This window comes from Camelus bactrianus, chromosome 10, assembly GCF_048773025.1.
Source record: "Camelus bactrianus isolate YW-2024 breed Bactrian camel chromosome 10, ASM4877302v1, whole genome shotgun sequence".
Lineage (NCBI taxonomy): Eukaryota > Metazoa > Chordata > Mammalia > Artiodactyla > Camelidae > Camelus > Camelus bactrianus.
In genome coordinates, this window is record NC_133548.1 from 64925443 (window position 1) to 64939762 (window position 14320).

At 38.0% G+C, this 14320-nt stretch overlaps 1 protein-coding gene across 1 annotated transcript in view; it reads left to right on the plus strand.

Moving 5' to 3' along the window:
- The first annotated feature begins 109 nt into the window (after positions 1-109).
- The window catches only part of CEP57 (centrosomal protein 57), a 39777-nt gene continuing 25566 nt past the window's right edge, over positions 110-14320 (plus strand). The window contains exons 1-2 of the mRNA XM_010973335.3: positions 110-388; positions 10016-10172. Of these exons, the coding sequence (XP_010971637.2) occupies positions 344-388; positions 10016-10172 (202 nt within the window). The 5' untranslated portion in view covers positions 110-343. The remainder of the gene's footprint in view (positions 389-10015; positions 10173-14320) is intronic.

Below are 14320 nucleotides of genomic sequence, written 5' to 3' on the forward strand. Positions count from 1 at the left end.
TAACCCGCGGCTTTACCCGCCCGCGCCGTCCCAGCGACGCGCTACCTTGTGACGTCACCGAGGGAAGAGGCGGGCTCTCCCACTACCGGAAGACGTTCGCTTTTTTGATTGGTTAGTCAAGACGTCCGTTAGGACGTGTTGCCCTTTCCGTGAGCATTCTGAGCGTGGGAGTCCCTTTGGGGGTGTGTGGCAGGGGTTTCCAGATCCGGCATCGGCGCCGAAGCCCCTTCCATCAGGGGTTCGGCTTACGGTCGCCCCTCGCGGGCGGCTCTCGAATCCTGAAGAACAGCACGCGAACCCGGACCGCCCCGGGGCTGCGGAGGTCCGCTGGGCAGGCAAGAAGATGGCGGCAGCGTCGGTCTCTGCGACTTCGGCTTCTCAGTTCTCGGTAAGAAGCGGCTGACGTTCGAATGGGCCCCGGGTCGGTCCTGGCGCCCCTTTGCTTTTCCTCACCCTTCGGAAGCTCTCTCGGCACAACGTCTCACCTCATCCTGGAGAACGGCCGAGGACGCCGAGAACGCCCCTTGTAGCTTGGCGCCTACTGCTCCTTTATCGAAGCTGCACCCTTCCATTGGAATAGGCCGTTCCCGTGTCTCCCGCACGCCCCCTTCACCTTTCGGCCTAGCCGCCCAGGTTCCCGAACCTTGCCAGGACTCGCAGGGGTGGCCACCTACAGCCTGGCCTGCGAAAACAGTGCTCCTTGGTCACGTGGGTGTAACGGCCCCTCGTGGAAACCCTCCCCAACCAGGTGGGCGCCCTAGTCGGCTTAATTGGCAGCTGTTGAATAGTCCTCAGTCTCGAGTACTTACGTTGATTTCTTTGTCCGCAGTGCCTCCCTCTCCCATCCTCCCATTAACTTCTTGCTGTACATATCCTACCCCGGGCACACTTCCCACCTCCCACCGTATTATTAGGACCGCAGATTGTAAATATCATTGAAGGAGGCGACAGGGAGAGCTGATCTTAAATATTGTTTTGGTCTCTACGAAAGCCACCAGCCTGTTCAGTCACTAGTATTTTGGGACCTGCCGCATTGGGAATAGATAGGTAGTAAATGTGAATATGAAGAAGCTCAGGTTAGAGCCAATATCTTTTCATTTAGCAAATGCTAAATAGTTTTAGGCTTTAGGATTACACAGATTAATAGGGTAGAATCCCTGCTTTGAAGGAGCAAAGCACTGAAGAGAAACTACACATAATTAGATGATTACACAGTACAATTTGATAAATGCCACCATGCTAGAATAACCTAGGCGGTAGTAATTAGCAGAGCTTGGGTAGGGAAGGTGGAGCTAGCTAGGTGGTGAAGGAATTGTAAATGTTTGTCCCAGGAACAGAAAAGAAAAAAAGGCGCCGCAGTCGTGTTGGATTATGTGCCAAGACAGTAGGTGCTTTCAGAATACTTGAAGTAACTTGCAATGAGCAGAGGTAGTATGGGAGTAGAGTTCAGTTAAAGGAATTGTAAAAATAGGTTAAAATAGGAAAAAAGAGGGATGGTGAGGGACGAAGACAGGAGAATATTAGGGTAGGGTTGTGTCATAGAAGTTAAAGGGAAAAAGTTTAGGGAACCCCAAGAGCAGAGTCACCTCGGGGAAAAGACACTTTTACTTAGTTTCGGGTTTCGGTGACTGTTGAGATTTCAGGGTTGTGAGCATTAACTATTTATATGTATTTAACACTGATATCCCCAGCATAGAGCCAGGTATAATGAACGGAGATGCTTTTAGCAGACAAGGAATTTTAAAAGATAAGACTCACAAATAACATAATCTTTAGGAAGCAGCTACAATGTAAATCTCAAATGTGAACAACATGGAAGTAGGTGATACATTTGAATTGTTCTTGTCAATATTCTTTCACTGCAACAGCAGCAAGAAGAGTAACATTTTAATTTTCCTGGGAACCGTGGTCAACTCTCTTACGTCACTTTGGACTTTAGTAAGGTTATCTCCTAATTGTTCTCCCTGGCGTTTTAGCCAGACCCTTACACCAGTTTATTTCTCTTAAAAATATTATGTGAATATATCATAAATTTTATACCATTAAATGTGTCAAGTATTTATTTTTGAGAATAATAAAATGAATACCTTCACGCCCCTTTGTGCATCTTTCTGCGTCTGTTTTACTCACGCACACCACGTTACATTTTTGAGGTCATGATAGTATATAATATTTATTTAGTCCTATGAGGCAAGCACTTTAAGTACTTTTCATATAATTACTCATTTAATCCTCACGATAATCTTAGGAGGTTGGAATTAGTATTTTCATTTTAGAATGAGCAAAATGAGGCACAGAGAGGTTAAGTCAAGGTTACACAAGTAGGAAACAGCAGAGCCTCTTACTTATTTCTGCATAGTGTAGTATCTGGAATTGGCTTTGAAGTTTTTAGGGTTTGCTCGTTTGTTTGCCAGCTATTACAATAATGCTGTTGTGATCATCTCTATAATGTTCCACATATGCAAAATTTTCTTTAGTGCAGCAGTTCTCAAAGAGTGGTCTGAAGACCTTTGGGGGTCCCTCTCGGGGTTCCTCATCCAACCACTTTGTGGGAGATCAAATTCTTCATACACATCAACCAAAACAGTGTATCGAACAGACTGAATGCAGAGGCAAATAAAAGAATCAAGCAGCCTTCATTTAAGTCAATAATTCGAGATTTGCAAAAAAAAAAAAAAAAAGTAAAGCAATACGACTCTTTTCACTAAATTTTTTGGATGATAGTAATTTTTTTTACTAGTTTTTTATCAAAAATTATGATACTGCCATGGGTTTATTATTTTTAAATCAGTAAATATCTTTAAATTTTCTTAGTTTTAATTTTTCATATGATAAATATCAATATATTTATGTACACAAAAGCTCTTTGGTGCCTTGAGTAATTTTTAAGAGTGTAAGGGCATCCAGAGACCAAAAAGTTTGAGAGGAGCAGCTACTTACAACTCAGTAATGGGTTGTAGTGTACATTTATTTAGAGACTTAGGACACTTTTTTTTTTTTTTTTTTTTTTTTTAGTGGAGAGAGAGAAAATAGTTCAGCGAAATGCTGGGTGGTAGAGTATGGGCATCTTTGATTTTGGTAATGCCGAATTGCTTCCCAGAGTGATCGTGCTGGTGTGTGTTCCAGGTTCTCTTTAACAGGTTCCCTTGCGTCGCTTTTAGATTTTTGCCGAGATGAGTATGAAATGGTATCCTCTTCCTATTCTTATTTGTGCTCCCTGACATTGGTGAGGATACACTTATTTTTCAGTTTTGCTAGTCTTTTGTGGGTTTTTGTTGTTCTATGAAATGACTCTTGGTACCTTTTGTTTTCGATTGGTTTGTCTTTTTTTTTTTTTTTTTTTTACTGATTTATAGTCATTCTTCATGTATTCTAGTTGTTAATATCCACATAGGCGTATTCTAAATGCTCTTTGGCGTGTCTTTTTATGATAGCTTTTGATTAATAGGAGCTCTTTATTTTAATGTAGTAAAATTTATTCATTCTTTTATTATTAGTGCTTTTTGGTTAAATTCTTCCTCACAGTCAAGGCCTTAATGATACTATTCTGTATTTTCCTCTACAAATTTTAAAGTTGGGGCCTATTGAGTCTTTCACTTGCTTGAAATTAATTTGTGTGCTGTGAGGTAGGGATCCAATTTCATGGTTTTACTTAAGATAAACAATTGTTTAAGCATTACTTGTCGAAGCTTATCCTTTCCCCAGTGGTTTACAGCTCCAGCTGTCCGTATATTAATTTTCATATGTGTATGGGTGTGTTACTGGGCTCTTTGTTCCATTGTTGTATTTGTCTCTCCCTATGTCTGTACTTACTGTCTTGATGATTTTCCTGTTTTTGTCTGTCTGAGAGGGCAACTGTCTTCCTTGTTCTCAAGAGAAATGTTAGCTATTCTTTGTCCTTTGCTGTTATTCAGTAGAAATTCAACAATCTGGAATTGGAATTTTGATTGAAATTGCAATGAATTTCTAGTTCATTTTAAGAATAACTTGTCTTTACGATATTGAGCTGTCCATCTGGACATGTTTTGGTACTCCAGTTTCTTTGGAACTTTACTTAACATTTTTTGGTAAAGTTTTATAATTTTGGGTCTTGTACATTTATTAAACTTATTTCTAGTTACTCTATATTTTCATATGTTGCATTTCCTAACTAGTATGTAGAATCGTTACTGATCATTGCGTGTTAATCTTAATTTCCTAAACTCCAGTTCTAGTAATTGAGGGTTCTTTGGTGTTTTCTATTTAGATCACAATCCATGAAGTTTGGATTCTTCATTTTCAATCTTAACATCTGTTATTTCTTTTTATTATCTTAATGTGCAGGCTAGGAGATGGAGCACAACATTGACTAGAAGTTCTGTAGATATCTTGCCTTGTTCCTGAATTTTAAAGAGATGTTTTAAATGTTGCACCGTTAAGTATGTTACCATGTTTTTTGTAAGTTTTCTTATTACCATAAGAAAAGTTCTTTAATAATGGCTATAAATTAAATTTTATTGAATGCTTTTTCTGTTTGTTAAGGATTGTATGGTTTTTCACTCTAATGGGATGGATTGCGTCCAAAGATGTTCTAATGTACACCCAGTTTTACATTCCTGGAAAAACCCAACCTTGGTCATATTGTCTTATCTTTTTCTATCTACTTGGGTATGGTTTGCTAAACAGTATTTAAATTTTTATGTGTCTGATTTCTTCCAGCCATGTTGCACAATGCATTTGAAAAGAAGGCAAATAATACACATTTTTTGGTCATTCTTCATGCTTAACACAGTGTCCGTATACAGAGATATTTGATAAATATTTGAATCGTAAGTGTTTTTAAGTAGGATATTATTCCTAAGCAGGGTGACAACTAAAGGTACCAGGAAAGAAAGTGGTTAGGTTAAACATTTTGCCTTTAACCCTGAAAGTTTCTCCTAGAATCGTATCATTTTAGTTGGAAAAACATGTACTGAATGCTTGGGGTCTTAGGAAGAGAACTGGATTAGGAGTTGGACTTGGGCTCCTTAGTAACTATGAAACTTTAAGCAGCTGGCTTCAGCTTTCCTGGCCTCCGTTTTTTCACCTACAAAATGGGGAGGATAATACTTGCTGTGCTTACTTCGTAGGGTTCTTTTGATAATTAATATGCGTGTGCTTAGAAAAAACAATGTGCTAACGAATCTAAGGTACCATGTTCATTGTTCTGAAAATAAATACAAGTTATTTTCCTGAACTATAAAGTGGAGATACTTTGTTTTGTCAGGATAGTTGTGAGATCAACCCCAATAATGAAAGTGTAGATTGTACAGTACAGTGAGAGTTTGACGTTTGTGTGCTGTTTTTAGTATTCATCTGAGAGGAGAGAGCATAAACATCCTCCTTAAAGGACCCTTAGCCCTACCATAGTTCTCAGGTACCATGATTGGATGGCATATGGTATTGAAGGCAAGAAAAATTCTCTTGAAATCATCCATAATCCCAGATGACTGCTATTTTTAGAAAAGGCTGTTTGCAATGTTAGCTCTTAGTTGGTACCTGTGAACTTGAATGGTAAACAGTTTCCTACACTGATACAGAACTTTAACCTAATGATGAAACAGTGGCTCACTGTGCTTAAACTGCTTGATCAAACAGTGTTGAACACCTGCTTTCCTTGTGGGAGTCAGGAATATGACCAGCCTCCAGTAAAAACCTTGACCAGTGAGTCGGACGATACCCCTTGACACAGCTGTCACCAAGCACATCCTGAATGACTCCACCTGGACAGAGATTTTGAAAACACCTGGTCTCTTACAGTTTTTCCCTTTTCTGACTTTGCTTTGTATCCTTTTGCTGTGATAAATCATCACAAATACAACTCTGTGCTGAGTTCTGTCAGTTCTTCCAACAGTCATTGAACCTTGGGGGTGGTCTTGGGGACTCCTGACTTTAATGATGACAGTATTCAGAACCTTCCCAAAGTTCAAGTTGTGAGATACTAGCCAAGAATCAACCTTGCAGGCAGACCTTTCTAAGGATAGCAGTCTTGAGTCTGCTGTGTTAACTCTTTCTACACAGCCTTCCTGTGACATTTGTGCTGTTTGTTGATAGAAAGGAAACCAAAAGCCTTTGATTGTTTTACAAGGGGCTATAGTAACTTTATTGAATAAGGTAATTCAGTTTTATAAACAATGTGCCATTTTCCTGTTTTGTAGAGAAATTATGAGATTCATTCAACAGATTTATTAAAGATATTTATTGGGTGTCTTTATTGGAACTTAAGCTCTAGTGGGGTGACTATGTTTTTCCAGCATCTCTTCTCCTGTGCCAACTGGGTGTCTCACAGTTCTGACACTACCTGGAGATAGTGCAAACACCACAGGTTAAGAAACTAGGTCCCACAAGACTGCCCCCACTATTTAGTAGCCAGCTGCAAATCCCAGGTGTCCCCAAGGTACCCGCACGTCTGCCTAGCCAATTGCAATTAAGGCATTCTCCAGACTCCCATCATGTTCAGTAATTTGCTAGAATGCCTTACGAACTCAGGAAAACGCCACACTCAAAATTATAGCATTTTGTAAAGGATACAACTCTGGCACAGTCAGATGGAAGACACACAGAGAGTAAGATGTAAAAGGGCTTCAGTGACCTATCTGGATGCTCCTGGAACCTCATTGTTCAAGAGTTTTTAATGGAAATTTCTGTTAAGTGGGCATGATTAAGTAAGTCATTGGCCATTGGTGGTTGAAGTCAATCTCTTGCTCCTCTTCCTTCCCTTAATTTGAATATTAAGTTCAAGAGGGAGAGCTCCATATTCCATATTTAAACTTGAAAGTTGTCAGCAAATAGAGGCTTTTCAAGTTCCTGAGAGTTGATGAGATCATCAGAGTTATCTGTGTAAGTGAAAACAGGAGGAAAGACTTAAGCTTTAGGGAACCGCAGCATTTAGAAAGAGGAAGGAGAGAGAGCCCTGGAGGTTGTTGGAAGGAAAACCAGTGTGGTGGTCCATCCACTGCAGAAAGCATTGGGATGAAGTGATCTGCTGTATCACGTGCATCTGGAGGGTCATGAATTCAGCATTGTAAAAGTCATGGGAGCTTGAAGAGCTGTTCCTCTGTATTGGACTCGGAGAACTCAAATTTGGTTGGAGGTGATAAAAGGGAGAGGTGATTAATATGTGGCAGCAATTACAGTTATTTTGAGGAACTTGGTTATAAAAGCTGAGAAACTCTAGGCAGGAGCTGGAGGAGAGTTCTGAAGTTTGGGAAAGTCTTCCTCCCTCCCTCCTCCCTCCTTTCTTCCCTTCCTTCCTTCCCTCCCTCCTTTTCTTTCCTCCCCTCTCTCTTCCCTCCCTTTCCTTCCTTCCTTCCTTCCTTAGTGGCAACGTGAGAGGCTCAGTAGGGAGGGAGTAATAGATGGCATCTGAGGGAAACGATTTTTTATAGGAACCAAGGAAATGAAGTTAGGTCCATTACACAGAGCTCATTCCCTGTTTCAGGGGAGAGAAGGCAGAGTGAGAACAGATGTTGGTATGTCTGGATTCTCTTTTGAAAACTAAGTGTTCAGTAAATCACTTAGCATGTGATCCCGCTGACTCTACCAGGGATCAGCTTGGGGTGGCAGGGAAGCAGGGGGAGGTAGGTGAGTCAGCTTTTCTGAACCTTTCTTCTGTTATTATCCTTAGATGTTTACCTAGTACTTTACCATCTTAACCATTTTAAAATGTACAGTTCAGTAGTGTTAAGTATATTCACATTGTTGTGAAACACATTTTCAGAATTTTTTTGTCTTGCAAAGCTGAAACTCTGTAGCTGTTAACCAGCTCCCCTTTGCAGCCTCCCCCAGCCCCTGGTAACTGCCATTTTACTTTGTTTCTATGAATTTGATTACTTTAAATTCTATGAACTTGACTACTCATGCAAGTAGAATCACAAAATAACTCTTTTTTGTGACTGGCTTATTTCACAAAGTGTAATATCCTTAAGATTCATCCATTATATAGCATGTGATGGTATTTCCCTCCTTTTTAAGGCTGAATGATACTGGTATGTCCCACATTTTATCCTTTACTGTTTTTTAATAGATACTTTGTGTATGTAATTGAGTTATCAGTTTCTTATATCTTGGTTTAATTTTATTTCAAAATAGTTCTTGTAAATAATTTTTGTAAAGCTGTTTTGTTTTCTGTCTTCCTTTTGTTTTGGGTTGATTTATGTATTCTTCCTATTCTTTACTTCAGACTGTTGGCAGCAAATTAGGGTATTGACCCAACACATTCATAGTAACTATGACTTTCATTGCTTAAACCCTGGCCTTCAGAATGAGGTGGCTGACTTAGAAAATGGAAGAATATATTTAGAATTGCTATTCAAAAGAAAAATCTCATTATACTTGCATTTTTACATAAAAAGATTTTTCATGATTTGTCAACTGACCCATCCCAAGCAGTGTTTTGATGATATATATGTGACAAATTTTGTTGCAGGACAAATCTTGAACTGTTAATTTTACAGGAGCTATGAGGCAGTGAATTTAACGAAGATGGTTTGTTCTCATTTTGTTTTGGTTTGGTTTCTGGTAAATTATTTATGCACTGTTATGTTACTATCTGTGTAATGTTCAGTAATACTAATAAAATTTGTTTTGAAAGTCGTAAGTGAATTTGCTCATGGTTTATGTTCATAAATATTTTAATTGCTTCCTGACCATTGTTCTTTGATAGTTGTTAAATGCCAGGATTCTAGTAGGTTGTATGGAGATGTAAGGTTCTCTGTGAAGAATAATATTTAAAGTTATGTGATTATTCATGGAGTTTTGACGTATTATATATCTTAAGAATTGAAAACACCTGTTTTCCAACCACCTCCAGAATTTGACGTCCGCTTGTCTAAAAGTTTGAAGAATGCCAACTGTTAGGCTTTGCTGCATGTGAACATACTTTTCACATAGAGTAGCGCTGGTCTATTTGAGTGCCGCTTTTGAGACTCGCCCCTACTTCCAAGCCCTCTCAGTTTTCATGGCCTTTGTGCGTGTTTTGTGTTTGCTCTCTTCAGTCAGTTGCATGGTTTTTAACACGGGAATACAGTCTGCAAATTTTGATAAGATTCAGACGCAATATGGTTAATTTTGATGGGCTTTGTTTATTCCAAGAGGTAGTTTGCTGTGTTGTAAATATTCCTTGTTCTTTTGTACTTTTCTGAGCACGGATTATTCTGATGCTTTATAGTCATAGGTCCCCAAAGGTAAGAGTTGAGAACCTAGTTTGCTGTGGCTGTTTGAATAAGAAAAATGGATGTCGGAGAGTTTTGAGCAACTTGCAGTCATATCTTTTACCTGAGTTTTTCCCGCTCTAGGTCTTTCTATCAACAGGACGTCACCTACAGCAAAGAAGGTGCACAATTAGCATCCCCTGCACTGAAAATTATCATGTGCAATGTAATCTCAAATTGAACAGAATGACAGATGACAGGATGGTGTATGTATGGAAATAAAGTTTTATATTTAGGTGCTGTTTGATAAGCTTTAATGTTTTCTAATGGCTTCTCTCTTTTTTTCTGCTAACTAAATGTGAAATCTTTGAGACAAGAACTATGCCTTATTTTCTTTCTGTATACCACAGAGTTTTGGACATTTGATAGATATTCAGGAAGTATTTAGTTGATTGGGGATAGATTAATTTAGTCATTTTGTAGCAGTTCCTGATACTGTAAAGATAATATTTACTTTTCTGAATATACATCTTACAGTATGTATTTTTAAAATAAACTTAAATTCATTGGGAGTACCATATTTAAGTATCTCTGTGCAGCATTTGTATTCAAGTTGTATGAACATTATTTCCTTTTTACAGTGTTTGGCATATGGCTATATTTAGACATGAAACATTTTAAAATTTTTATTGTTTTTAAATAATGATTGAATTCTGTTGTATATGGTCATTGAACTCTTTTTCTGTTATCTCTGTTGGTAGAATATATAGACACACAGACACACTCACTCATGCTATTTGTGGTTTAAAATTTTGAAAGGTAACTTCTGTGTTTTTATTTTTCAGAATGTCTTAGGAGAATCATCAAAATCTAATGGAAGTATAGTTCGTCACTCCTCATCTCCGTATGTAGTATATCCACCTGATAAGCCTTTCCTTAACAGCGATCTACGACGCTCTCCAAATAAGCCTACGTTTGCCTACCCGGAGAGCAACAGCAGAGGTAACAGAGCCTAACAGAGTAGTTTTTGTGTTTGCTCACTGCTTAAAAACTCTTGTGTCTTTCATTTATTTTAAAATTAGAGGAGAGTATGCCTCCCCCTTCCTGTTTTTAACCTCCTTAAAATATCATGCCATTCTTTTGTTCCTTTATTATTGAACATCATCATCAGATCACCAAGACTGAATTACTTTAGTCATCTAGGACTGCCCTGTCATTTCCAGCGTCACTCAGGAGCCAAGACTTGTGTTTTGTTTCTGAAATATCCCCCAAATGTATTTATTTTGTCTTTTCATTCTTGTTGGTTTGGTTCAGGCTCTCATCGTCGACTGATAATTGTAATACACTCCTAACCAACTTCATGCGCTTGGTCTCCCCCTCAGCCCCAGCTGACAGCATTGCTGCCCTGTGTTGTTACCCATTATCTCCCCTCTTTAGAGTTTTAGCACTTCTTTCTGGTTTTAAATAACAAAGTCTTAGATCTTTTTTTTTATAGCCTAGTCTCCACCTGCTTTACCAGCTTCATCCCAGCCGCTTTTTTGTTCTTCCTTACCCACATATCCTCTGCTCTGGCTACTTTGAAGTAAGTTTGTTACTGAAACTTGCCATCCGTGTTAGTTTTCTTGCTGCCTTAACCAATTATCAACAAACCTCGCAGCTTTAAATAACCAAAATGTATTCTCTCATAGTTTCTGTAGATCAACAATTTGGGCAGGCTCAGCAGGACTCTCTGTTTCAGGTCCTACAAGGCTGAAATTACAGTGTTGAGTGGACTGTGTTCCTTACTGGAGAGTCTAGGGAAGAATCTCCTGCTAGCTCATTCACGTTCTTGGCCAAATTCAGTTCCTAGTGGTTGTAAAACTGAAGTTCCATTGTCTTGCTGACTTTCAGTCAGAGCCAGTCTTTTCTCCTAGAAGCTGTCCACGTTCTTTCTCATGCTTTTCTTATGGTCCCCTCCAGGAATGGTGAGTCAGGCCTCTCTCATGCTGAAATTTCTCTGACTTTTCTTGCTGCTGCACCTTTCTAATTGCAGCCAGAGAAGATTGTCAGCTTTTAAGGGCTCATATGTTAGTTAGATTGAGGCCACTCAAAAAATCAGAAATAATTCCCCTAACTATAAGGTCCATAGCTTTAATTACACCTCTCAAAGTCCTTTTTTGCCATATAACAGGTATTCAGGGATTCTAAAGGCTGGATTATATGTTATTTCTTCTGAGAAGTCTTCCTCTCTACTAGCTTCCTCAACAGACACTCCTCTCTGCTCTTCCCAGATGTCTCTTCTGAACTCTCTTGGTCCTTTGATTATATTTCAAAGCCTTCACTTTTTTTCAGGGAAAGAGGGGTGGTGGTTTCTGTGTCTATCCCTTGTTGAAAGTAGGTATCACTGGATTGCTACCAGAAACACTGTAAAAGTACAGTGGGTAGTAATGATTATCCTGTGGCAGTGCTTAAGCAGTTCGTAACACCATGTTCTGAAGGAATAAGAGAGATTTATCTACTATCTTCCACATCATTTTTTCTCTTGCTACTTTCTTCTTCCTCCTCTTTTTCCCCTCTTTCTCCCTCATACTCCTTAAAACCACTAATTACTCACAAGCAGAATTGAGCTTAATTGCTAACACTGGGCTGATAAACATTTGCTGATTCTCTGCTCCATGGATAAATCTGCCCCATTTAATTTTTCTTATTCTTAAATTTTTTAGTAATTTCCTTTTCTCTTTTAAAAGCTTCTTTAGATAGATGTCAAGATCAGAACTATGTGTAATATTGCGGTAAGATTAATGTCTAATTCTTAGACCCGGCTGGGACTCTTGCATGTTTTTATGTGCTTTTTTTTTTTTTTTTTTTTTTTTTGCAGTATGAAATTATTAAAACTTAACTAATTTTTGCTCCGTTTTGGGCTTCAGTTACTTTTTTGCTTTTTTAACCTATGTTGTTTGAAAGTTAGGCAACTTTTATTATTTTTCTAAATTGCCAGAGTCTTTAACTGCTGTATTCTGATGCGTAGCACTTTATCAGTTGTTTTATTAACCACTAGATTAATTAGCATTTTCTTTATCATCATCTTTGAGATATGTGTCTTATAAGTAAGGTGTTTCTAGTTAGTAAATTGGGTATCAACTATTAAAATTCTTAAAAGACTAGACCTAAGGTTAAATTTATTTCAGCTAACACTTTCAAGGCCCTATTATGTGCTGGGATTTACATTGGTAAACTATACTTGGGTATTGTTATCTATTGTTATCTATCTAGTATTTTCTTATACAGTCAGTCCACAGATTATAAAACAGTGCTTTCCTGAGATTAATTTTTAAGATATTTACAATGCATTTCCCAGTTGAAACCAAAGTATTACTAAGCTAATTTATAAATACCTGTTTAACACATATGTAGCTAAAATACAATAATACTTTTATCTAGAGAATCATTAGTAAATATAATTGGTACAGTATTAATAATTACACACAACTGAAAAAATGGAAAGAATGTAATGCAGTAGCATTCTAGATAAAGCAAATATAGTTCATTTAATCCTCACAGAAAAATTGTATAAGGTGAGTATATTCAAAATTTACTGATGAAGAAACATCTCAAGATGGTTACTTTAACTTACGCAATATCAAAACCTTTTTCTCTTCCCACTTTTTCCCTGGTTTGTTCAGTGGACCCTCAGATAGTTGAATGAGAGAAGGCTTATTTTGAATAGATACTCCCTGTGATAAGCCTTTTTCCCGTCTAGTAAATGGTTTTTCTCATTAACACTTAGGAGTGGGGGGACTTACTCTTTTTCAGTTTAGTTATGGTTTCATGTATTTTCATTGATAAATTACCATTTCACTATCTGAACATTACTTTGAGAATGTAATTTGACTAATGCTATGGAAAGAGATAATTAAACTGTGCTTTCAATTCTCATGTTCATTTTAAATTTTAGTTAGAAAAGAAATGGGCAGGAAATTTTAAGTTATCATTGTCTTCAAAAAATGTATTAATGTATTTAGAGAGCCCTTTAAAAAAATGGTAACATCATTCCAAAGACTTTCAGTATAACCCATAGCTCATACTATTTATTCAGCACATTTCAAATGATAGTAGGGGAAAGGGTATAGCTCAAGTGGTAGAGCGCATGCTCAGAAAACAAGAGGTCCTGGGTTCAATCCCCAGTACCTCCTCCAAGCAGAAATCAATGAATAAACCCAATTACTTCCCTCTCATAAAAAACAAATGATAGTAATATGAAGAATGGCTTGGACATTTGAAGCAAGATAAAGTAGCTATAAGGCAGTTCATCTAGGCCAGTGCTTCCCAGCCTTTCACATCCCATAGTGCATATGGAAAATGAAATGGTAATATATATACAGCATGCTAAAATAAACAGGTGGGGTTAATGACAACTCATCTGGGATCCTTCACTGTCCCAAGCTGTTCTTGATCGCCTGAAGAGTTGCAAGAGAAAACATGTTGGTGTATCCATTACAAATTTGTGTTTGAAATCTCAGCATTATTGTGACCAGTGAGAGGAAGAGTCAAGTTACAGCTGTTGTGTTAGGTGTTGATAACAGTTTACTGCCCATCTGTTCTTCTGAAGCGTTGTTTCTCAAATTTTTTTTGGTCCAGGAAACCCATTACATGTGTACATAAGTGTTTTGATGAAGAATATTTTCCAAATTTACAAAACAGACTACAAAGAAAAACATTGTTTTATTTTACACTTTGTAAATCACTTATTTCTGGCTTCATAGAAGACACCTTGAGTTTCGTATCTACTTTTGCATTCCATTTGTGGTAAGTTGTTTTGATTGAAGTATGTGGGGAAGAAAATCTGGCCTTACACAGATATGCAGTTGGAAAAGGAGTAAAATTTTAATAGCCTTTCCAACAACTTGTGGCTGTTCTTTGATATTACGTCACAACTTGGCAGATGTAGTTTCTTACAGTTTAGTTGCAATGTGAAATCTGAAAACATTAGGGAGTTTTTCATACTCTGGAACTTCAGGACCACCTATATGATTGCAGATTGTCTAGAAGGACTTAAGATTCAGAAGCAGTTGTAATTAGAACTGTGGTTTATTCCAGTGGAATCTGGAGAAATCCAGATAAAGGCTTCCAAGATTGTTTCTCATGGAGGCCACACAAAACACACTTCTTCC